This window comes from Passer domesticus, chromosome 29 (genome assembly GCF_036417665.1).
Source record: "Passer domesticus isolate bPasDom1 chromosome 29, bPasDom1.hap1, whole genome shotgun sequence".
NCBI classification, from domain to species: domain Eukaryota; kingdom Metazoa; phylum Chordata; class Aves; order Passeriformes; family Passeridae; genus Passer; species Passer domesticus.
In genome coordinates this window covers 5,379,544-5,406,248 of record NC_087502.1, presented here as the reverse complement: position 1 = coordinate 5,406,248, position 26,705 = coordinate 5,379,544, and the positions used below count along the sequence as shown (strand labels likewise).

Sequence of the window (26,705 nt, the reverse complement as noted above, 5' to 3'; positions counted from 1 at the left end):
GATGGAGAAGGGGAGATGAAGAAGAGGATGATGATGAAGAGGAGGAGGAGGAGGAATTGGGGTTGGAGAGGTTTGGGAGGTTCAAATCTGAAGGTCCTGGAGGAGGAGGAAGAAAAGGGAGATGAAGAAAAGGAGGAGGAGGATAAAGAGGATGAAGAGGAGGAGGAGGAAGATGGTGGGGACAGGCTGGAGGGGACAAGGGGATGAGGGTGAGGAGGAGGAGGATGAAGAAAAAGGAGATGAAGAAAAGGAGGAGGAGGATGAAGAGGATGAAGAAGAGGAGGATGAAGAGGATGAAGAAAAGGAGGAGGAAGAGGATGAGGAAGAGGAGGAGGAATTGGGGTGGGGGAGGTTTGAGGGGTTCAGATCCGAAGGTCTTGGAGGAGGAGGAAGATGAGGGGGATGAAGAAGAGGAAGAGGAGGAGTTGGGGACGGAGGGGTCCGTGGTCTGAAGGGGTTGGAGGAGGAAGAGGGGGACGATGAGGAGGAAGAGGACGATGAGGAGGAAGAGGAAGAGGTGAAAGGTGGAGACGATGGGGAGAGGCTGGAGGGGGATGAAGGGGGGGGAGGAGGAGGAGGAAGAGGAAGAAGAAGGTGGAGATTGGATTGGTCAGTGCCGAGGCTGGGACGAAGGTCTGGGAGGAAGAGGAGGATGAAGGACGGTGGAGAAGATGAGGAGGGAGGTGAAGAAGAGCAGGGGGAGGATGAAGGACATCAGCAAGAGGTGAAGGCCTTGGAAGAGGAGGAGGAGGAGGAGGAAGGTGGAGATGAAGATGTGGGAGGTTGGGGAGGGTCCGTGTGCGGATGGTCTGGGAGGAGGAGGAAGAGGAGGAGGAGGAAGGTGAGGATGATGGAGGAGGTTGGAAGGGGAGAAGAAGCCTTGGATGAAGGTCTTGGAGAAGGAGGAGGAAGAGGAGGGTGAAGATGAAGGTGGGTGGAGGAGAGGGGGGAACGCTGGATGGGTCAAAGGCCAGGAGGAGGAGGAGGAGGAGGAAGGTCGGGGGCTCCTCCCTGGGAGGGCCTCGGGGGTCTCTGCTCACCCTGGACCCTTCCCTGCAGCCGCCATGGTGGGGACAACCGGAGCAGAAGGGACCTCTACAGTGACCATGGAGACCCCAGAGACCACCCCAACCATCACAGAGACCACCCTGACCTCCTCAGAGACCACCCTGAGCACTTCATGGACCACCCCCAGCACGACAGAGACCTCCACGACCACCTCAGGGACACCCATGACCACCCCAGAGACTGCCACGACCATATCAGAGACCACCACAACCTCCTCAGGGACCACCACCATCTTCCCAGGGACCACCACGAGCACCCCAGACACCTCCATGCCCACCACAGGGACCACCCCGACCTCCTCAGTGTCCACCACAACCTCAGGGACCACCATGACCACTCCAGGGGCCACTCCACCCACCACTGGAACCTTCCCAACCACCTCAGAGACCACCCCGACCACCTCAGAGATGACACCAACCACCTCTGCGACATCCTCGACCACCTCAGGGACCACCACGCCCATCCCAGAGACCTCCCCGACCACCTCAGTGACCACCCCCAACCTCCTCTGGGACCACCACGAGCATCCCACACACCTCCACGCCCATCACAGGGACTTCCACGACCTCAGGGACCACCACAAACACACCAGGGACCACCCCAACCACCTCAGTGACCTCCACAACCACCCCAGAGACCACCCCGACCTCCTCTGGGATCACCACGACCTCAGGGACCACCACGATCAGCACAGAGACCTCCACGACCACCCCAGGGGGCCACCCCGACCACCAGTGGGACCTTCCCAACCACCTCAGGGACCACCACGACGATCCCAGAGACCTCCACAACCACAACAGGAAGCACCCCAACCTCCTCAGTATCTACCACGACCTCAGGGACCACCCCGACCTCCTCAGAGATGACACCAACCACCTCTGTGACATCCACGACCACCACGGGGACCTCCACAACCTCAGGGATCTCCACAACCACGTCAGAGACCACCGCAACCTCCTCAGGGACCACCTCAGCCACATCAGGAGCCACCACGACCAACACGGAGACCTCCACGACCACCCCAGAGGGCACCCCAACCACCACTGGGACCTTCCCAGCCACCTCAGAGTCCTCCACGACCACCTCAGCACCCACCCCAACCACCTCAGGGGCCCCTCCAACCACGTCAGTGACCTCCACGACCTCAGGGACCACCACGACCATTCCAGGGACGTCCACAACCACCTCAGTGACCTCCACAACCACATCAGAGACCACATCAACCTCCTCAGGGACCACCACGGCTGCCCCAGGGTCCTCCACGACCAACACAGAGAACTCCCCAACCACCCCAGGGGCCACCCCAACCACCACTGGGACCTTCCCAACCACCTCAGGGACCACCCCCACCCCAGCGACCACCACGACCAACCCAGAGACCATCACGACCATGTCAGAGACCACCCCGACCTCCTCTGGGACCACCCCAATCACCCCAGAGACCACCACAGCCACCTCAGCAATCTCCTCCACCACGTCAGTGGCCACCACGACCATCTCAGAGACCACCACAACCATTCCAGAGACCTCCACAACCTCAGCAACCTCCACGACCACATCAGAGACGACCACGACCTTCCCAGGGACCACCACGAGCATGCCAGACACCTCCACACCCACCCCAGGGACCTCCACAACGTCAGGGACCACCTCAGCCACATCAGGAGCCACCACGACCAGCACAGAGACCTCCACAACCACCCCAGGGGCCACTCCAACCACCACTGGGACCTTCCCAACCACCTCAGAGTCCTCCACGACCCCCTCAGCACCCACCCCAACCTCCTCAGGGGCCCCTCCAACCACGTCAGTGACCTCCACAACCTCAGGGACCACCACAAGCACCCCAGGGACCACCTCGACCACCTCAGGGACCACCCCAGTCACCCCAGAGACCACCACAGCCACCTCAGCAATCTCCTCCACCACGTCAGTGACTACCACAACCATCTCAGAGACCACCACTACCTCAGTGTCCACCACGACCACCCCAGAGACCTCCACAACCACCCCAGCGACCACCCCAACCTCCTCAGTATCTACCACGACCCCAGGGACCACCCTGACCACCCCAGTGACCTCCTCGACCACCTCAGAGACCACCACGACCGTGCCAGAGACCTTGACAACTGCAACAGGGACCACCCCAACCTCCTCTGGGCCCACCACGAGCATCCCAGTGACCACCATGACCACCTCAGAAACCCCCTCCACCACCTCAGGGACAACCCTGACCACCTCAGGGACCACCTCAGCCACATCAGGAACCACCACGAGCAACACAGAGACCTCCACCACCACCCCAGGGGCCACCCCAACCTCCCCAGTGACCTCCACGACCTCAGGGACCACCCCGACCACCTCAGGGACCACCACGAGCATCCCAGACGCCTCCACGACCACCCCTGTGACTTCCACGACCTCAGGGACCACCACGACCACCCCAGGGACCACCACGCCCATTCCAGAGACATCCACAACCACCTCAGGGACCTCCATAACCACATCCGAGGCCACACCAACCTCCTCAGGGACCACCACGACCGTCCAGGGGACCTCCACGACCACCCCAGACACCTCCACAACCACCTCAGGGACCTCCGCGACCTCAGGGACCACCACAAACAGCCCAGGGACCACCCCGACCACCTCAGTGACCATCGCAACCACATCAGAGACCACCCCGACCTCTTCTGGGACCACCACGAGCATCCCAGTGACCACGCCGACCTCCTCAGTGTCCACCACGACCTCAGGGACCACCCCGATCTCCTCAGTGACCACCCCAATCACCCCAGAGACCACCACAGCCACCTCAGCAATCTCCTCCACCGCGTCAGTGACCACCACGACCATCCCAGAGACCTCGACAACCTCAGCGACCTCCACACCCACCTCAGTGACCACACCGACCTCCTCTGGGACCACCACGAGCATCCCAGAGACCTCAACAATATCAGCGACCTCCACGACCACCTCGGGGACCACCACGACCTTCCCAGGGACCACCACGAGCATGCCAGACAACTCCACACCCACCACAGGGAGCTCCACGACCTCAGAGACCACCACAACCACCCCAGAGACACCCACGACCACCACTGGGACCTTCCCAACCACCTCAGAGTCCTCCACAACCACCTCAGCGCCCACCCCAACCTCCTCAGGGGCCCCTCCAACCACCTCAGTGACCTCCACGACCTCAGGGACCACCACGACCATTCCAGAGACCACCCTGACCTCCTCCGGGACCACCACGACCTCAGTGGCCACTCCAACCACCTCAGCGACCACCACGACCATCCCAGAGACGTCGACACCCTCAGCGACCTCCACGACCACATCAGAGACCACCCCGACCTCCTCTGAGCCCACCACCACCTCAGGGACCACCCCAACCTCCTCAGGGACCACCTCAGCCTCATCAGGAACCACCACGACCAGCACAGAGACCTCCATGACCACCTCAGGGGCCGCTCCAACCACCACTGGGACCTTCCCAACCACCTCAGGGACCACCCCGACCCCAGCGACCACCACGCCCATCTCAGAGACCTCCACAGCCACCCCAGGGACCACCCCAAACACGTCAGTGACCTCCACGACCTCAGGGACCACCACGACCATTCCAGAGACATCTACGACCACCTCAGTGACCTCCACAACCACATCAGCGACCACCCCGACCTCCTCTGGGGTCACCACAACCTCAGAGACCACCACGAGCGCCCCAGGGACCTCCACGACCACCACACAGGCCACTGCAACCACCACTGGGACCTTCCCAACCACCTCAGGGACCACCTCAGCCACATCAGGAATGACCACAACCACCTCAGCGACACCAACGACCACCTCAGGGGCCACCCTGACCACCACAGTAACCTCCACAACGACCTCAGAGACCTCCACAGCCACCTCAGAAGCCACTCTAACCACCTCAGGGGTCACCCAAACCTCCTCAGAGACCACCACGACCTCAAGGACCACCACGACCATACCAGGGACATCCACGACCACCTCAGGGACCTCCACAACCACATCAGAGACCACCCCAACCTCCTCAGAGACCACCACGACTGTCCTGGGGACCACCACGAGCACCCCAGACACCTCCACGCTCACCACAGGGATCTCCACAACCTCAGGGACCACCACTCCCATCCCAGAGACCTCCCCGACCACCTCAGTGACCACCCCAACCTCCTCTGGGACCACCACAAGCATCCCAGACACCTCCACGACCACCTCAGGGACCTCCACGACCACCACAGGGACCTCAACAACCTCAGGGACCACCACGACCACCTCAGGGACCTCCACAGCCACCTCAGAAGCCACTCTAACCACCTCAGGGGTCACCCCAACCTCCTCAGTGACCTCCATGACCACAGGGACTTCCACGCCCACCACAGGGACCACCCCGACCTCCTCAGTGTCCATCACAACCTCAGGGACCATCCAGACAACCCCAGGAATCTCCACGACCACCCCAGGGGCCACTCCAACCACCACTGGGACCTTCCCAACCACCCCAGGGACCACCACGAGCACCCCAGGGACCTCCACAGCCACCTCAGCGCCCACCCCAACCACGTCAGAGACCTCCACGCCCATCCCAGAGACCTCCCCGACCACCTCAGGGACCACACCAACCTCCTCTGGGACCACCACAAACACCCCAGGGACCACCCCAACCACCTCAGCGACCACCACGACCATCCCAGTGACCCCGACCTCCTCAGCGACCTCCACGACCACATCAGAGACCACACCGACCTCCTCAGGGACCACCACGACCTCAGGGACCACCACGACCATCCCAGAGACCACCACGACCACCTCAGCAACCTCCACAACCACATCAGAGACCACACCGACCTCCTCAGGGACCACCACGAGTTCCCCAGACACCTCCACGCCCACCTCAGTGACCTCCACGACCTCAGGGACCACCACAAACACCTCAGGGACCACCCCGACCTCCTCAGGGACCACCTCAGCCACATCAGGAACCACCACGACCAACACAGAGACCTCCACGACCACCCCAGGGGTCAATCCAACCACCACTGGGACCTTCCCAACAACCTCAGAGACCACCACGACCATATCAGAGACCACCCCGACCTCCTCAGACACCACCACCACCCTCCCAGGGACCACCACGAGTTCTCCAGACACCTCCACGCCTACTACAGGGACCACCCTGACCTCCTCAGGGTCCACCACAACCTCAGTGACCACCATGACCACCCCAGAGACCTCAACAACCTCAGTGACCATCACGACCACATCAGAGACCACCCTGACCGCCTCTGGGACCACCACGACGACCCCAGGGACCACACCAACCTCCTCAGACACCACCACCACCTTCCCAGGGACCACCACGAGCATCGCAGACACCTCCACGACCACCTCAGGGACCACCCCGACCTCAGGGACCACCCTGACAACCCCAGGAACCTCCACGACCAACACAGAGACCTCCACAACCACCCCACAGGCCACTCCGACCACCACTGGGACCTTCCCAACCTCAGGGACCACCACGACCACCTCAGTGTCCACCACCACCTCAGGGACCACTACAAACACCCCAGAGATCACCCCGACCTCCTCAGTGTCCATCACGACCACATCAGAGACCACCCCAACCTCCTCTGGGACCACCACCACCACCACAGGGACCACCCTGACCTCCGCAGGGACCTCCACAACCACCCCACAGGCCACTCCAACCACCACTGGGACCTTCCCAACCACCTCAGGGACCATGACAACCACCCCAGAGACCATCACAACCACATCAGAGACCACCCCGACCTCCTATGGGACCACCACGACTTCAGGGACCACTCCAACCACCTCAGCGACCTCCACGACCACATCAGAGACCACACCGACCTCCTCAGGGACCACCACGAGTTCCCCAGACACCTCCACGCCCACCACAGGGACCACCCTGACCTCCTCTGGGATCACCACAACGACCCCAGGGACCACCACGACCACCTCAGGAACGCCCTCCACCACCTCAGTGACCACACCAACCTCCTCAGGGACCACCACGAGCATCCCAGACACCTCCACAACCACCTCAGTGACCTCCACGACCTCAGGGACCACCACAAACACCCCAGAGACCACCCCAACCACATCAGTGACCATCACGACCACATCAGAGACCACCCCGACCTCCTCTGGGATCACCACGACCTCAGGGACCACCACAAGCACCCCAGGGACCACCTCAGCCACATCAGGGACCACCACGACCAGCACAGAGACCTCCACCACCACCTCAGTGACCTCCACAACCACATCAGAGACCACATCAACCTCCTCAGGGACCACCACGACCATCCCAGGGACCTCCACGAGCACCCCAGTGACCACCACAACCGCCTCAGGGACCACCACGCCCATCCCAGAGACCACCCTGACCACCTCAGGGACAACCCCGACCACATCAGGAACGCCCTCCACCACCTCAGTGACCACCCCGACCTCCTCTGGGATCACCACAACGACCCCAGGGACCACCATGACCACCCCAGAGACCACCCCAACCACTTCAGGGACCATCACAACCACCCCAGGGACCACCACGACCACATCAGGAACGCCCTCCACCACCTCAGTGACCACACCAACCTCCTCTGGGACCACCACGAGCATCCCAGACACCTCCACAACCACCTCAGTGACCTCCACGACCTCAGGGACCACCACGCCCACCACAGGGACTACCCCAACCACCTCAATGTCCACTACAACCTCAGGGACCACCATGACCCACCCAGGAACCACCACGACCAACACAGAGACCTCCACGGTCACCCCACAGTCCACTCCAACCACCACTGGGACCTCCACGACCTCAGGGACCACCACGAGCATCCCAGGGACCACCACAAGCACCCCAGACACCTCCACGCCCACCTCAGGGACCTCAACAACCTCAGGGACCACCACAACGACCTCAGGGGCCTCCACCACCACCTCAAGGACCCCTCCGACCACCTCCACAACGACCTCAGAGACCTCCACAACCACCACAGGGACCTCCACGACCTCAGGGACCACCACAAGCACCCCAGGGACCATCGTGACCACATCAGAGACCACCCCGACCTCCTCAGGGACCACCACGACCTTCCCAGGGACCACCACGCCCATCCCAGAGACCTCCACAACCACCCCAGTGACCACACCAATCTCCTCAGGGACCTCCACGACCATCCCAGACACCTCCACGACCACCTCAGGGACCTCCACGACCTCCGGGACCACCACGACCATTCCAGAGACTTCCACGACCACCTCAGTGACCACCACGACCACCTCAGAGACCACCCGAACCACCTCAGAGACCACAACCACCATCCTGGGGACCTCCACGATCACCCCAGAGACCTCCACGCCCACCACAGGGACCTCCACAACCTCAGGGACCACCGCAAACAGCCCAGGGACCACCCCAACCACCGCAGTGACCATCACAACCACATCAGAGACCACCCCGACCTCCTCTGGGACCACCACGACCTCAGGGACCACCACGAGCATCCCAGAGACCTCCACGACCACCACACAGGCCACTCCAACCACCACTGGGACCTTCCCAACCTCCTCAGTGACCTCCGCAACCACAGGGACCTCCACGACCACCTCAGGGACCACCTCCACCATCCCAGGGACCACCACGACCACCTCAGGGACCACCACGACCACATCAGTGCCCACACCAACCTCCTCAGAGACCACCACGACCACCTTAGTGACCTCCACACCCACCACAGGGACCACCCTGATGACGACATGGACCACCCTGACCACCTCAGAGACCCCCACGACCACCTCAGCGTCCTCCATAACCACGTCAGGGACCTCCACGACCACGACAGGGACCACCCTGACCACCTCAGGGACCACTCCACCTACCACTGGGACCTTCCCAACAACCTCAGGGACCACCCTGACCACCTCAGGGACACCCACAACCCCCACAGGGACCAGCCCAACCTCCTCAGGGGCCACCCCGAGCACCTCAGGGACCTCCACCCCATCAGTGACCATCACAGCCACATCAGAAACCACCCTGACCACCTCAGGGACCACCACGACCACCTTAGTGACCTCCACACCCACCACAAGGACCACCCTGAGCACCTCAGAGACCCCCACGACCACCTCAGGGGCCACCTCAGGGACCACCACCATCACAGGGACCACTCCGACCACCTCAGGGACATCCACCCCCTCAGTGACCATCACAGCCCCATCAGAGACCACCCCAACCTCCTCAGAGACCACCCCAACCTCCTCAGGGACCACCCCAACCTCCTCAGGGACCACCACGACCACAGGGACACCCACGACCACCTCAGGGACCACTCCACCCACCACTGGGACCTTCCCAACAACCTCAGGGACCACCACCACCACCCCAGGGACCACCCCGACCACCTCAGAGACCACCACGACCACCTCAGCGACCTCCATGACCACCACATGGACATCCATGACCACGACAGGGACCCTGGCCACCTCAGGGACCACCTCAGCCACATCAGGAACTACCATGACCAGCACAGAGACCTCCACCACCAACCCAGGGACCACCCCAACCACCTCTTGGACCACCTCAGCCACATCAGGAATCACCCCAACCACCTCAGGGACCTCCACGACCACCTTAGTGACCTCCACACCCACTACAGGGACCATCCTGACGACCACATGGACCACCCCGACCACCACAGAGACCCCCATGACCACCTCAGGGACCTCCATAACCACCTCAGGGGCAACCTCAGGGACCACCACCACCACAGGGACCACCCCGACCACCTCAGGGACATCCACCCCCTCAGTGACCATCACAGCCCCATCAGAGACCACCCCAACCTCCTCAGGGACCACCCCAACCTCCTCAGGGACCACCACCACCATCCCAGGGACCTCCACGACCACCCCAGAGGCCACCATGACCACCTCGGGAACCTCCTCCACCCCCTCACTGACCACCACGACCACCCCAGAGTCCACCACGACCTTCCCAGAGGCCTCCACAACCACCTCAGGGACCACCACAGGGACCACTCCCACCCCCTCAGTGACTATCACAGCCCCATCAGAGACCACCCCGACCACCTCAGGGACCCCCACCACCACCTCAGGGACCTCCATAAACACCTCAGGGACCTCCACGACCACCGCATGGACATCCACGACCACGACAGGGACCACCCTGACCACCTCAGGGACCACTCCACCCACCACTGGGACCTTCCCAACAACCTCAGGGACCACCCCGACCACCTCAGGAACCACCTCAGCCACATCAGGAACCACCACAACCAGCACAGAGACCTCCACGACCACCCCAGGGACCACCTCGGCCACATCAACGACCACCTCAGGGACCACCCTGACCACCTCAGAGACCTCCACGACCACCTCAGGGACACCCACAACCCCCACAGGGACCACCCCAACCACCTCAGAGGCCACCTCAGGGACCACCACCACCCCAGGGACCACCCCAACCACATCATGGACCACCTCAGCCACATCAGGAATCACCCCAACCACCTCAGGGACCTCCACGACCACATCAGCACCCATCCCAACCTCCTCAGGGACCACCACAACCACCTCAGGGACCACCCCGACCACCACTGGGACCTTCCCAACCACCTCAGGGACTACCCCGACCACCACTGGTACCTTCCCAACCACCTCAGAGTCCACCACGACCACCTCAGGGACCACCTCAACCACCACAGCGACCACCCTGACCAGCACAGGGACCACCACGACCACCTCTAAGACTACCACAACCTCCTCTGAGGCCACCACCACCATCCCAGGGACCTCCACCACCACGTCAGGGGCCACCACAACCACAGGGACCACCACGACCTCAGGGACCACCACAACCACCCCAGGGACCACCATGACCTCAGGTACCACCACAACCCCCCCAGGGACCACCACGACCTCAGGGACCACCACAACCACACCAGCGACCACCACGACCACCCAGGTGACCCTCACCACACCCACGACCACCAAAGTGACCACCACGACCACCCAGGTGGTGCCAACCCCCACAACCACCTTGGCCACCTCCACGACCACCCTGGTGCCCCCCACCACCACTTCCTCTTGGACCACCGCCGCTCCTCCTTCAGGTGAGCCCTCGCCAGGTGACCTTGCCCCTCACCTGGGGTGTCCCCGTCACCCGGCGTGTCCCTGATGTCCCCCCGTGTCCCCCCCCAGGGCTGTGTGAGAATGGGGGGACCCCCGGCGGCACCGGCTGTCTCTGCACCCCCTCCTACACCGGTCCGCGCTGCGAGTTCTCCACTGACACCGTGGAGACCAACCTGGGTGAGTGGTAGTGCCACCCCACACCTGGGGCACCTGGGCGGGGGTCTGGGGCTTCTCGGGGGTCCGGGGCTTCTCAAAGGTCTGGGGCTTCTTGGGGGTCCTGGTGGGTTTGGGGGTTCTGGTGTTTTTGGGGTCTTGGTTTTCTTGGTGGTCCTGATCTTCTAGAGGGTTCTGGTCACCTTGGGGGTCTTGGTCTTCTTGGTGGTCCTGATGGTTTTGGGGGTCTTGGTCTTCTTGGGGGTCCTGGGCTTCTCAAAGGTCTGGGGCTTCTTGGGGGTCCTGGTGGGTTTGGGGGTTCTGGTGTTTTTGGGGTCTTGGTTTTCTTGGTGGTCCTGATCTTCTGGGGGGTTCTGGTCACCTTGGGGGGTCTTGGTCTTCTTGGGGGTGCTGGGCTTCTCAAGGGTCCTGGTCACCTTGGGGGGTCTTGGTCTTCTTGGGGGTGCTGGGCTTCTCAAGGGTCCTGGTCATCTTGGGGGGCCTGATCTTCTTGGGGGTGCTGGTGTCTTTGGGGGTCCTGATCATCTTGGGGGTTCTGGGCACCTTGGGGGTCCTGGGTTTCTTGGTGGTCCTGGTGGTTTTGGGGGTCTTGATGTTTTGGGGGTCTTGGTCTTCTTGGGCGTTCTGGGCATCTTGAGGGCCCTGGTGGTTTTGGTCTTCCTGGTGGTCCTGGTCTTCTTCTGGGCACCTTGGGGTGCTGGTTTTTTGGGGGTTCTTGGGGGTCCTCAGCAGTTTGGGGGTTCTGGTGTTTTTGGGCGTTCTGGTGTTTTTGGGGTCTTGGTCTTCCTGGTGGTCCTGGTCTTCTTGTGGGCACCTTGGGGGTCCTGGTGGTTTTGGGGGTCTTGGTGGTTTTGGGGTTCCTGGTGTTCTTGGGGTTCCTGGTGGTTTTGGGGTTCCTCAGCACCTTGGGGGTCCTGGTTTTTCTGGGGGTCTTGGTCTTCTTGGGGGTCCTGGTGTCTTTGGGGTTCCTGCTCTCCTTGGGGTTCCTGGACACCCTGGGGTCCTCCCCCACCCCACCGACCCCTTCTCCCCATTGCCCCTCCAGCGTTCCCTGGCACCATCATGGCCGCCGTGGACATGGAGGTGACCGTCACCAACTTCAACTACTCCGAGGACCTGAAGGACCCCAGCTCCGAGACCTTCCGCTCCTTCCAGAGCTTCTTCCGGCAGGAGGTGAGGAGGTGGCCAGTGTCCCACCACGGCCACCGTGTCCCCTCAGGGGTGGCCACCGTGTCCCCTCCGGGGTGGCCATGTGTCCCCTCAGAGGTGGCCACCGTGTCCCCTCAGAGGTGGCCACCATGTCCCCTTGGGCGTGGCCACCGTGTCCTCTCAGGTGTGGCCACCGTGTCCCCTCAGAGGTGGCCACCATGTCCTCTCAGGCGTGGCCACCATGTCCCCTCAGAGGTGGCCACCATGTCCCCTTGGGCGTGGCCACCGTGTCCTCTCAGGTGTGGCCATGTGTCCCCTCAGGCGTGGCCACCGTGTCCCTCAGAGGTGGCCACCATGTAACCTCCAGGGTGGCCAACATGTCCCTTCAGGTGTGGCCACCATGTCCTCTCAGGTGTGGCCATGTGTCCCATCAGGCGTGGCCACCATGTCCCCTCAGGTGTGGCCACCATGTCCCCAGAGTGGTGGCCAAGTGACCCTTTGCCCTTTCAGATCAAGAAGATCTACGGGACCATCCCTGGCTATGAGGGCGTGGAGATCACCAGCCTCAAGTAAGGGGTCCCTGACCACCCCCAAGGGCGGGGTGGCGTGGCGCGGCGTGTCCCCAGCCCCGCCGTGACCCGCTGTGTCCCCTCCCCAAGGCCCGGCAGCATCGTGGTGGGCCACCAGGTGTTCTTCACCATGGCCCAGAGCAGCAACACCACGGAGAAGTTCCAGGAGACCACGGACGGGCTGGTGGAGAACCTGCGGGCCGAGGTGGCCAGCCAGGGCGAGTGCCAGCACAACACCTGTGGGTGACCCCAAAGCCCCCTCCCCAGATCCTCCTTGACCCCTGCGGGACCTGCCCTGAACCTCTGGGGTCCAGCCGGGGCACCCAAGGGTGGTCTCTGACGTCTTCTCCTCCTCCCCACCCCAGCCGTGCTGTGCCTGGTGCTGAGAGGCAGCCCCGTGGTCGGCGACATGAGGGAGGTGCTGGATCTGGATGGTGAGGCTGGCGTGGAGACCCCGACCACCCCAGGGACCCCCCTGACCACCCCACTGACCCTTCTGACCACCCCACCATCCCCTGACCACCCCATGGACCCTCCTGACCACCCCACCACCCCCTGACCACCCCACCACCCCCTGACCATCCCACAGACCCTCCTGACCACCCCACGGACCCTTCTGACGACCCCACCACCCCCTGCCCCCCAACACCTCCTGTCCCCCCCCCCTCACCCACCCCCCAAATGTCCCCTTGTTGTCCCCCCCTGTGCAGAGCTGTGCCACCAGCGAGCCCCCCCCGGCTACGGTGACTTCTTCTGGCCAGTGCTGACCTCGGGGGTCCTGCACTGCGTCACCTCCTGCACCCCCAACCGGCCCCAGAGCCTGGACTGCCACCACGGCCGCTGCCAGGTCACCCGCCAAGGACCCCGCTGCTTGTGAGTGCCACCACGGGATCCTAGAACCCACCAGAGGTCACAGTGGCCACCAAAGGGTCCTAGAACCCACCAGGGGGTTCTAGAACCCACCACGGGGTCCCAATGTCCACCACGGGGTCCCAAAACCCACCATGAGGTCCCAACATCCACCATGGGGTCCTAACACCCATTGGAGGATCCCAACACCCATTACGGGGTCCCAATGTCCACCATGGGGTCCCAAAACCCATAATGGTGTCCCAATGTCCATCATGGTGTCCCAACACCCATTGGGGGGTCCCAATGTCCACCATGGGGGTCCCAAAACCCACCATGGGGTCCCAACATCCACCATGGGGTCCCAACATCCACCATGGTGTCCCAAAAGCCATTGGGGGATCCCAACACCCATTGGGGGATCCCAATGCCCATTAGGGGATCCCAACACCCATTAGGGGTTCCCAATGTCCACCATGGGGTCCCAAAACCCATAATGGTGTCCCAATGTCCACCATAGGGTCCCAGTGTCCACCACGGGGTCCCAAAACCCATAATGGTGTCCCAATGTCCACCACGGGGTCCCAATGTCCACCATGGGGTCCCAACATCCACCATGGGGTCCCAACAGCCATTGGGGGATCCCAACACCCATTGGGGGATCCCAACCCCACTGGGGGTCCCCACCCGTGCCGCACTGTCCCCTGGTGCCACCGAGGGCTCTCTGCCCACCCCGGTGGTCCCGCGGGTGCCTGGTGGGGGTGACACCGAGGTGTGACCCGTGTCCCTCCCCAGCTGCCCGGACGAGGATCTGTACTGGTACACGGGGGCGCAGTGCTCGGGCCGGGTCAGCAAGGTGGACACGGGGCTGGGCGTGGCCGTGGCCCTGCTCTTCCTCATCTGCCTCATCCTCATCGTGGTGCTGCTCTGCCGCCGGCACCGGCGCTACCGCAGGTACCGGCCCAGGGCTGGGCTCCTCGCTGGGGGGCTCCCAGTTTGGGTTCTGCTTTGTGGGGGGCTCCCAATTTGGGTTCTGCCTTGGGGGGGCTCCCAGTTTGGGTTCCCAGTTTGTGGGGGGTCTCCCAGTTCAGGATCTTCCTTGGGAGGGGTCTCCCAGTTTGGGTTCCTCATTTGTGGGGGGCTCCCAGTTTGGGTTCTGACTTGGGGGGGTTCCCAATTTGGGTTCTGCCTTGGGGGGGCTCCCAGTTTCGGTTCCCAGTTTGGGGGGTCTCCCAGTTCAGGATCTTCCTTGGGAGGGGTCTCCCAGTTTGGGTTTCCCATTTTGGGAGGTGGCTCCCAGTTCAGATTCTGCCTTGGGAAGGGTTTCCCAGTTTGGGTTCCTCATTTGGGAGGGGTCTCCCAGTTTGGGTTTCCCATTTTGGGAAGGGTCTCCAAGTTTGGGTTCTGCCTTAGGAGGGGTTTCCAGTCTGGATTCCCAGTTTGGGGGAGTCTCCCAGTTTAGGTTCCCCACTTCAGGAGGGGTCTCCCAGTTCAGATTCTGCCTTGGGAAGGGTCTCCCAGTTTGGGTTCCTTATTTGGGGGGGCTTCCAGTCTGGATTCCCAGTTTGGGGGGTGCTCCCAGTTTGGGTTCTGCTTTGGGCGGGGGTTCCCAGTTTGGGTTCCTCATCTGGGGGGAGTTTCCCAGTTTGGATTCCCCGTTCTGGGGGGGTTCCCAGTCCAAGTTCCCCATTTGGCGGGAGTTTCCCAGTTTGGATTCCCCATTTTGGGGGGGTTCCCAGTTCAGCTTCTGCCTTGGGAGGGGTCTCCCAGTCTGGGTTCCCAGTTTGGGGGGGTTCTCCCAGTTTGGATTCCCAGGTTGGGGCGGCTGTCCCATTCTAGTTTCCCATTTTGGGAGTGGGTTTCCCAGTTTGAATCTCTGGTTTGGGAAGGGTCTCCCAGTCTGGATTCCCAGTTTGGGGGGGTTCTCCCAGTTTGGATTCCCAGGTTGGGGGGGGTCTCCCAGTTTGGAATTTTTGGGGTTCTCTCAGTTTGGATCCCCAGTTTGGATTCCCAGTTTGGGGGGGGTCCTCCCAGTTTGGATTCCCATTTTGGGGGGCGGTCTCCCAGTTTGGATTTTGGAGGATGGATCTCCCAATTTGGATTCCCAGTTTGGGGGGGGGTCCCCCAATTTGGATTCCCAGTTTGGGTGGGGTCTCCCAGTCTGAATTCCCAGTTTGGGGGGTGGTCTCCCAATTTGGATTCCCAGTTTGGGTGAGGTCCCCCAATTTGGAATCCCAGTTTGGGAAGGCTCACCCACTTTGGATCCCCAGTTTGGGGGGGGGGTCTCCCAGCTTGGGGGGGTGGTCTCCCAGTTTGGATTCCCAGTTTGGGGGGGTGTCTCCCAGTTCTCACCCCGTTCCCCCCCCCAGTGACCTCCCCCCCTATTTTGGGGGCTCCTGGTACGAGCTGGACGATTTCACCTGGCCCCCCCCGCGCGGGGCCGTCATCCCCAACCCGGGGGTCGCCCCCCACCGCCACCCCCAGACCCAATTTGAGGACCCCGAGACCTGGAGAAGACCCCCGGGACCCCCCCGGGGGGATCTGGGGGGTCCCAGCGCCTTCAGACCGTCCTTGGAGCGGGTGGATCCTTTCCTCCAGGTACGTACACCCCTGCCAGGACCCTAAAAGGACCCTAAATCCCTTTTCAGGACTTTAAAGGGACGTAAATCTCCTTCCAGGACCCTAAAGGGACCCCAAACCCCCTCCAGGACCCTAGAGGGACCTAAATATCCTTCCAGGACCCTAAAGGAACCCTAAATCCCCTTCCAGGACAAAAGGAGATCTCAAATCCCCTGCCAGGACCCTAAAGAGATCCCAAACCCTCTTCCAGGACCTTTAAGGAACCTAAATCCCCTGCCAGGACCCTAAAGGGACCCCAAATCCCCTGCCAGGACCCAAAAAAGACCTAAATCTCCTTCCAGGACCCTAAAGATCCCAAACCCCCTTCCAGGACCCAAAAGATTCCCCAAACCCTCTTCCAGGACCCAAAAGGAACCTAAATCCCCTGCCAGGACCCAAAAGGGACCCTAAAGATCCCAAACACCCTTCCAGGACCTAAAAGAGACCCCAAACCCTCTTCCAGGACCCAAAAGGGATCCCAAACCCTCTTCCAGGACCCCAAAGGAACCTAAATCCCCTGCCAGGACCCTAAAGGGACCCCAAGCCCCCTCCAGGACCCTAAAGGGATCCCAAATCCCCTGCCAGGACCCTAAAGGGATCCCAAATCCCCTGCCAGGACCCTAAAGGGATCCCAAATCCCCTGCCAGGACCCTAAAGGGACCCCAAATCCCCTTCCAGGACACTAAAGTGACCCCAAATCCCCTTCCAGGACCCAAAAAAGACCTAAATCTCCTTCCAGAACCCTAGAGGGACCCCAAACCCTCTTCCAGGACCCTTAAGAAACCTAAATTCCCTTCCAGGACCCTAAAGAGACCCCAAATCCCCTTCCAGGACCCCAGAAAGACCCCAACCCCCTTCCAGGACCCCCCTCTGACCCTGTTCCCTCCCCCAGCTGAGGACCCCGAGGCCGAGGGTCATCCCTGACCTGTGACCCCCCCGTGGGACCTCCTGGAGCGCCGCGAGGAGACCCCGACCCAAGCGAGGAGACCCCGACCCCAACGAGGGGACCCCGACCACAATGAGGGGACATTGACCACAACGAGGGGACATCAACCCAACGAGGAGACCCCCACCCAAGCGAGGGGACCCCGACCACAATGAGGGGACATCGACCTGGACCAGGAGACCCCAACCCCAACGAGGAGACCCTGACCCCAATGAGGAGACCCCGACCCAAGCGAGGGGACCCCGACCCCAACGAGGGGACCCTGACCACGATGAGGGGACATTGACCCCAATGAGGAGACCCCAACCCAAATTAGGGGACATCGACCCAGCGAGGAGACCCCCAACCACAACGAGGGGACCCTGACCACAATGAGGGGACCCTGACCCCAATGAGGGACCCTGACCACAACAAGGAGACCCCAACCCAAGCGAGGGGACCCCAACCACAATGAGGGGACATCGACCACAACGAGGGGACATTGACATGGACCAGGAGACCCCGACCCAAGCGAGGGGACCCCAACCACAATGAGGGGACATTGACCTGAACCAGGGGACACCGACCCAAGTGAGGGGACCCCAACCCCAACGAGGAGACCCCGACCCAAGTGAGGGGACATCAACCTGGACCGGGGGACCCCAACCCCAATGAGGAGACATCGACCCCAACGAGGAGACCCTGACCCCAATGAGGGGACATCGACATGGACCAGGAGACCCCAACACCAGTGAGGGGACCCTGACCCCAAAGAGGAGACCCCAACCACAATGAGGGGACATCGACCACAACGAGGGGACATTGACCTGGACCAGGAGACCCCGGCCCCAACCAGGAGACCCCAACATGGACCAGAAAACTCTGACCCCAGTGAGGGGACCCTGACCCCAATGAGGAGACCCTGACTTCAATGAGGGGACTTTGACCTGGACCAGGAGACCCCAACCCCAACGAGGGGACATCGATTCCAATGCGGAGACCCTGACCCAAGTGAGGGGACCCCAACCCCAGTGAGGGGACCCCGACCACAATGAGGAGACCCTGACTCCAATGAGGGGACCCCGACCCCAATGAAGGGACATCCACCTGGATCAGGAGACCCCAACATGGACCAGGAGACCCCAGCCCCAATGAGGGGACATCAAGCCTAACCAGGGGACCCCAATCCAGACCAGAAGACCCCAACCAGGACACCCCAACATGGACCAGAAGACCCCGACCCAAATGAGGGGACCTCGACCTGGACCAGGAGACCCCCAAACCCCAAAAGAGACCCCCAAACCCACGTGAGAATCGGGACTGGTTCCCAGTAGCTCCCAGTTTGCTCCGGCGTGCGGGACGCGCCAGGAGCCGGGCGAGACCTTTGGGGTTGGGGTTTGGGGGGGATTTTGGGGGTTTTTGGGGGATTTGGGGGATGGAACCCCTCAATATTTATTTATTTGGCGTGATGAAGCCCCAGCCCACCCCGGGCAGAGCCCGGAGGGTCCCCAGGGAGGGGCTGAAGCCCCCCCCAAAAACCCTTTTAGGGAGGGGGAGGGGAGGTGCAGGAGCCCCGCCCCCTTTTCCTGCCCCTCCCCCTGTATTTATTTATAGTAAGTAATCAATGTATTGATAATAAATGATCGATTTCTTAGTTTAATTTGTGTGAATTCCCTCATTTTTTGGGAGGGGGGGCGCCACGTGACTGGGAGGCACTGGGAGCACCCAGAACAAACTGGGACATACTGGGAGGGACTGGGAGGCGCTGGGAGCAGATGGCACCCAGAACAAACTGAGACATACTGGGAGACACTGGGAGCAGATGGCACCCAGAACAAACTGGGACATACTGAGACATACTGGGAGACACTGGGAGCAGATGGCACCCAGAACAAACTGGGACATACTGGGACATACTGGGAGACACTGGGAGCAGATGGCACCCCGAACAAACTGGGACATACTAGGACATACTGGGACACACCAAGGAGCAGGTACCAACCAGAACAAACAGACATACTGGGGCATACTGGGAGGCACTGGGAGCAGGTGGCACCCAGAACAAACTGGGACATACTGGGGAGCACTGGGAGATACTGGGAGAGACTGGAAGCAGATGGCACCCAGAACAAACTGGGACATACTGGGATGGATTGGGAGGAGGTGGCACCCAGAACAAACTGGGACATACTGGGAGATACTGGGACATACTGGGAGATACTGGGACACCCAAGGAGCAGTTACCCCCCAGAACAAACTGGGACATACTGGGATGGATTGGGAGGAGGTGGCACCCAGAACAAACTGGGATATACTGGGACATACTGGGACATACTGGGACACCCCAAGGAGCAGTTACCCCCCAGAACAAACTGGAAAGAACTGGGACGCACTGGGGACACCCCAGGAAGGTGAGACCACCCAACAAACCACGCCAAATCCCACCGGGGACCCCCCTGGGGACACCCCAAAACTGGGAGGGGACGCGTGGCCGTCACCCCGCGGTGACTCAACGCAACCCAACGCAACGCAACTCAACCCAACCCAACCCAACCCAACCCAACTCAACCAACCCAACCCAACCCAACCTCCCCCCGGCCCCGGCTCCGGCACCTCCAGGACTTTTGGGACGCCGGCCCCGCCCCGAGGCGGTGCCCACCCCCGGCTCCCTCGTATCTTATCAGCAACCCCGGCGCCAGGGCTGGGCTGGCGTTGGCCGCTCCGGAGTGGTCCGGCCAGTTGGAATTCCTTGGGGAATGTCCCGGCTCTTCTCACGCCCCCTTTTTTTTTTTTTTTGGATTTTTTTTATTTATTTTCCGTGCTCCCAGGGGTTTGATAAAAATTGGTGACTCAGGGGATTATTTACCGGCGCTGCCCAACCTTGCGGTTGATGACCAGGACGGATCCAGGCCACAAAGTCCCGGTGGCCACCGGGTCTGGCTCAGTCGCTGCGGTGGCTACGGCTGCTCCAGGATCGGCCGAGGATGGAGTCGGGTGGCAGCGTCTTCATCCTCGTCCTCCTCCTCCTCTTCGTCCCCTCGGAGGCTCTGTCAGGTGAGATGGGGGTGAGGTGGAGGCCTCTCCATCCTGTCAGAATTCTCTCTTTTGGGAATTTTTGGGGGGTTTTGGCTGTTTTTGGGGATTCCCAGCGATGAGCTTGGAGCCCTCAATGGCCTTCAGCACATTTTTGGGGGCCACCAGGGTGCTCCCTGTGGGTGCCATGGTGTCCCCTCCCCTCTTCCCATCCTGGAATGGGGGTTCTGGTCCTCGAGGAGCAGATTTGGGGGGGTCCCACCCCAATGTCCCCTCCCGGGCTTGTGGGTCCTCTCCTGAGAGCGTTGAGTTGGGGACATTGATCCATGGGATCAGGTGGGGCAGGAGGGAGATGGACCCCAAGGTCCCACTTCCAGTTTGGGGACAGACTCCCAGTTCCCTTTTCCAGTTTGGGGACAGATGTCCAGATCCCTTCTCAAATTTGGGGACAGATTCCGAGTTCCCTTCTCTACTTTGGGACAGACTTTTGTGTCCTTTTTCCAGTTTGGGGACAGACTCCCAGTTCCCACCCTCAGTTTGGGGACAGACCCTTGTGTCCCTTCTCCAGTTTGAGGACAGAATTTTGTGTCTGTTTTCCAGTTTGGGGACAGATTTTTGTGTCCCTTTTCCAGTTTGGGGACAGACTCCCAGTTCCCTCCTCCAGTTTGGGGACAGACCCTTCTGTCCCTTTTCCAGTTTGGGGACAGACTTTTGTGTCCCTTTTCCAGTTTGGGGACAGACTCCCAGTTCCCTCCTCCAGTTTGGGGACAGACCCTTCTGTCCCTTTTCCAGTTTAGGGACAAACCTTCGTTTCCCTTCTCCAGTTTGGGGACAGACTCCCAGTTCCCTTTTCCAGTTTGGGGACAAACCCTTGTGTCCCTTCTCCAGTTTGGGGACAGACTCCCAGCCCCCTCCCCAGTTTGCGGACAGCCCCCCAGCCCCCTCCCCAATTCGGAACACTCCCATTCCCGTCTCACCCCACAACCTCCTGTCCTTTGCAGCCCCCTGCGCCAACGGTGGCACCGCGGTTGGGGACACCTGCGTTTGTCCCCCCGGCCACTCCGGCCACCTCTGCGAGACCCCCGACCCCGCCAGCGCCTGCCAGAACGGTGGCACCGCCGTGGGGACCACCTGCTACTGTCCCCCGGGATTTGGGGGACCCCGGTGCCAGCGCCACGACCCCGCCAGCGCCTGCCACAACGGGGCCACCGCCTTTGGGACAGCGTGCGTGTGCCCGCCGGGGTTCCGCGGGGACACCTGCCAGGAGCTGGAGGAGCTCGGGCCGTGCCTCAACGGTGGCACCTTGGAGAAGGGGACGTGCCGGTGTCCCCCCACGGCCTGGGGACCTCGCTGCGAGTGCACGGGGACAGGTCTGACCACGGCAGCGGGGAGGGTGCTGTACGTCAACGACACGGCGGGGACGAACGACACGGGAGGTGACACCGCGGGAGGTGACACCACGGATGTGCCATCGGTGAGGCGGGCCAGGAATGTCACGGCCAGGCCTGTGGAGGGCAATGCCACCACCGTGGGAAGTGGCGCCGAGGCCACCACCAGTGCTGGCATCATGGGAAGGAATGTCATTGTCACTGCTGCGGTCAGCGCCGGCACGGACAGTCATGTGGTGGCCAGCACGGTCACTCACGGGGTGGTCAGCACGGACCATGGCGTGGTCACCACCACAGAGAGGGACACAGTGGTCAGGGACAGCACGGACCATGACGTGCTGGCCAGCACGGTCACTCACGGGGTGGCCAGCACGGATCCTGGTGTGGTCACCATCACAGAGAGGGACACAGTGGTCAGGGACAGCACGGACCATGATGTGGTCACCATCACAGAAAGGGACACAGTGGTCAGGGACAGCACGGACCATGACGTGCTGGCCAGCACGGTCACTCACGGGGTGGCCAGCACGGATCCTGGTGTGGTCACCATCACAGAGAGGGACACAGTGGTCAGCGCTGGCACGGACCATGACGTGGTCACCATCACAGAGAGGGACACAGTGGTCAGTGCTGGCACGGACCATGACGTGGTCACCATCACAGAAAGGGCCACCAGGGTCAGGGGAAGTGTCCCTGTGGCCACCAGCACCACGCCGATGATGCCAGTGCGCCGGGTGAGAAATGCCACCGCCACGCCCGTGAGGAGCCACAGCAGGGCCACCACCGTGGAGGGTGAGACCGCAGCCGTGGACGGTGACACCAGGGTCACTCGGTCAAACCTCGTGGAAGGTGACACCACGGCCATGGAGGATGAGACCACGGCCATGGAAGGTGACACTGAGGCCACCCCCATAGAGGGTGACACCGAGGCCACACCCATAGAGGGTGACACCGAGGCCACACCAGTGGAGGGTGACACTGAGGCCACCCCCATGGAAGGTGGCACCGAGGCCACACCGGTGGCCACCACTGTGAGGAACACCAGGGCCACCACCGTGGAAAGTGACACCGTGACGGTGCCACCAGGACATCTGGGAAGCCACAGCAGGGCCACCACCAGGGCAAGGAACACCACGGCCGTGGGGAACAGCACCAGGGCCACCACCTTGAAAGGTGACACCAGTGTGACCACCGTGGAGGGGAACATCAGGGCCAGGGAGAACAGCACCAGGGCCACCATCACGGACAGTGACACCAGGGCCACCACCCTGGAAAGTGACACCACGGCCATGCCAGTGATCATCGTGGGAGGCCACACCAGGGCCATGGAGAACAACACCAGGGCCACCACTACAGAAGGTGACACCGTGGCCACCACCCTGGAGAGCCACACCCTGTCCACCCTCCCTGCTGACGTCACCTCAACGCCAGCCCCGCCCAATGCCACCAGCACCGTCCTGAATGCCACCGAGAGCCCGCCCAACGCCACCGAAGCCACCGGGACCACCGTCCCCACCATGGCCACCATCTGCCTCTACCTCCCACACGGCGCCAGCCCCCCGGCCAGTGCGTGTCCTGGGGGGCGTCACGGGGGTGGGGTCTCCTCTCTGGGGTCAGGAGTGGGGTGGGGGTCTCCTTCCCATGGAGCTCCTGGAGTCAGAGTGAGGAAGAAGAGGAGGATGGAGCTCCTGGGGTCTCCTGGGGTGGGGGTCTCCTTCCTGAGGGTCTCCTGGGATGAGGAGCAGGAGGATGGAGTTTCTGAGGTGTCTTGGGGTGGGGTCTCCTTCTCATGGATCTCCTGGGGTTGGGGTCTCCTTCCCATGGAGGTCCTGGAGTCAAAGTGAAGAAGAAGAGGAGGATGGCGGTTCTGGGCTCTCCTGGGCCGGGGATCTCCTTCCCATGGAGTTCCAGGAGTGGGGAGGAAGAGGAGGACAGAGGTTCTGGGGTCTCCTGGGGTGGGGGTCTCCTTCCCGGGGGTCTCCTCCAATGTGGATAAAAGATGAAGGACACAAGACCACCCACCCCCACGATGTCCCCTCACCGTGTCCTTGTCCCCCCACCCCTCTATTCCAGTCGTGTGCCACAACGGCGGCGTGGCCAACCGGACCCACTGCCTGTGCCCCCCCGGCTTCTCCGGCCCCACCTGCGAGACCCCCGACCCCACCGACCGCTGCGCCGGGGGCAGCACCGCCGTGGGCCACCGCTGCATCTGCCCCCCCGGCCGGGCAGGACCCCGCTGTGCCGCCCCCGACCCGGCCACCGCCTGCCGCCACGGTGGCACCGCCGTGGGCACCGAGTGCTACTGCCCGCCCGGCTACTCCGGACCCCGCTGTGAAGACCCCAGACCCAGCACGGCCCCCACGGCGAGGCCGCCGCGCCGGAGCAGAGCGACGCCCCGAAGCACCCAGAGAACCACGACCACCACCGTGCCCACCACCAGAGGTTGGTGGTTTTGTGTGGGGTGGGAAGACCCCCGCCCAAACCCCCAATTTGGGGGGATTTTGGGGGGGGGGACGCCCCACCCAGGAGGGCACCTCAAGGAGGGGGTGGTGGCACCAGGAATTGGGGTTTTTGTGTTTTTCCCCCCAAAATTGGGGGTGCAGTTATGGTGGAACTGGGATGGTGGATCTTCCTGGGATGGGAAGACCCCCCCCCCCCCCCAAATCCGTGGGGATTTTGGGGGTGTTGCCCCCCCCACCCAGGAGGACACCTCAAGGAGGGGGGATGGCGGCACCAGGAATTGGGGATTTTGTGGTTTTCCCTCCAAAATTGGGGGCCAATTATGGTGGAACTGGGATGGTGGCTCTGCCTGGGGTGGAAAGACCCCCTTCCCCAAAATCGTGGTGAATTTGGGGGTGTTGCCCCCCACCACAGCAGGAGGGGGGTTGGAACCAGGAATTGGGGTTTTTGCTGTTTTCCTCCCAAAATTGGGGGTGCGGTGATGGTGAGGCCAACTGGGTGGAACTGGGGGGGTGGATGGGGGTCCCGGTGACCTCGCTGGGGTCCCCAAACCCTCGTGTCCCCCACAGACCCCTGCCTGAACGGGGGGTTCTGGATGGGCACGGCGTGTCTGTGCCCCCCCAACATGGACGGCCCCCGCTGCGAGTTCGGTGCCAGCACCATCAACCTGACGGCAGGTAAAGGCGGGGGACACCCCCACCTGTGACCCCCCTGTCCCCCCCGAGGTGTCCCCGTGTCACGGACACCTCTGTCCCCGCAGAGCTGGGTCCCTTCGTGACGATGATGGCGCGTGTCACCAACCGGGACTTCTCGGAGGACATGAGGGACAGCTCGTCCCCCCGCCACCGGCGCTTCGCCGAGGAGTTCAGCCGGACGGTGAGACCCCCAAGAGGGGACCTCCTGTGGGGGGGACACCTCAAGGGACCCCCGGGATCACCCTAAGGAACTATCCCAGTGTCCATCCCTATTGTCCATCCCAAGTGTCCATCCCAAGTGTCCACCCCAAGTGACAACACCAAGTGTCCATCCCAAGTGTCCACCCCAAGTGACCACACCAAGTGTCCATCCCAAGTGTCCATCCCAAGGGTCCATCCCAAGGGACCACCCCAAGTGTCCACCCCAAGTGTCCATCCTAATTGTCCATCCCAAACGTCCATCCCAAATGTCCATCCCAAGTATCCATCCCAAGGGACCCCCAGGATCACCCCAAGGTTCCACCATGAGGACCCCCAGGACCATCCCCAGGGGACACCCGTAGGGACCCTCAGGACCACCCTAAGGGATCCCCAGGACCATCCCAAAAGACCCCAGAACCATCCCAAAGGACCCCCAGAACCACCACAAGGATCTGCCCTAAGGAACACCCAAGGGACCACCCAAGGGACCCCCTGACCATGCCCAAGAAATCCCAGAAGGACACCCAAGGGACCCCCAGGACCATTCCAAGTGACCGTCCCCAAGGACCCCTGGGACCATCCCAAGGCCCCCCACCCTCCAGGTGACCCGTGTCCCTCTGTCCCTAGATGGACGGGATCTACCGGAACGTCTCTGGCTATGGCGGGATCAACGTCCTGAGCCTGAGGTGGGCGAGGGACCATGGGCGGGATTGGGATGGGGTGGGATGGAGAAAATCCTCTGTGATGGGTGAGGAACATCTGGGATGGGATGGGATCCATGGGACCGGATGGGATGGGATGGGATGGGATGGGATGGGATGGGATGGGATGGGATGGGATGGGATGGGATGGGGTGGGATGGGATGAGACAAAGACCCTCTGGGATGGGTGAGGAACATCTGGGATGGGATCAATGGGATGGGATCCATGGGGTGGGATCCATGGGATGGGATGGGATGGGATGGGATGGGATGGGATGGGATGGGATGAGACAAAGACCCTCTGGGATGGGTGAGGAACATCTGGGATGGGATCAATGGGATGGGATCCATGGGGTGGGATTGGGATGGGGTGGGATGGAGAAAAACCTCTGGGATGGGTGAGGAACAACTGGGATGGGATGGGATGGGATGGGATGGGATGGGATGGGATGGGATGGGATGGGATGGGATGGGATGGGATGGGATGGGAACCATGGGATCCATGGGATGGGATGCATGGAGTAGGATGGGATGGAAAAAAACCTCTGGGATGGGTGAGGAACACCTGGGATGGGATGGGATGGGATGGGATGGGATGGGATGGGATGGGATGGGATGGAGAAAAACCTCTGGGATGGGTGAGGAACATT

General features: G+C 62.0%; 2 protein-coding genes across 2 annotated transcripts; both read left to right on the top strand.

Annotated features, from left to right (window-relative positions):
- The first annotated feature begins 4,525 nt into the window (after window positions 1-4,525).
- LOC135287328 (mucin-2-like) lies at window positions 4,526-6,770 on the top strand. The gene is made up of 2 exons (XM_064400669.1): window positions 4,526-6,694; window positions 6,759-6,770. The coding sequence occupies exons 1-2, from the start codon at window positions 4,526-4,528 to the stop codon at window positions 6,768-6,770; spliced, it is 2,181 nt and encodes a 726-aa protein (XP_064256739.1).
- Window positions 6,771-6,807: 37 nt separating this feature from the next.
- Window positions 6,808-17,681, top strand: LOC135287327 (mucin-2-like). Its single transcript, XM_064400668.1, has 14 exons — window positions 6,808-7,407; window positions 8,005-8,955; window positions 9,003-10,294; window positions 10,404-10,692; window positions 10,816-11,273; window positions 11,362-11,469; window positions 12,512-12,639; window positions 13,126-13,184; window positions 13,275-13,423; window positions 13,550-13,618; window positions 13,895-14,057; window positions 14,829-14,987; window positions 16,403-16,631; window positions 17,545-17,681. Exons 1-14 carry the CDS (start codon window positions 6,848-6,850, stop codon window positions 17,581-17,583), a joined length of 4,653 nt encoding a protein of 1,550 aa, XP_064256738.1. The 5' UTR covers window positions 6,808-6,847; the 3' UTR covers window positions 17,584-17,681.
- The last annotated feature ends 9,024 nt before the right edge of the window (window positions 17,682-26,705 follow it).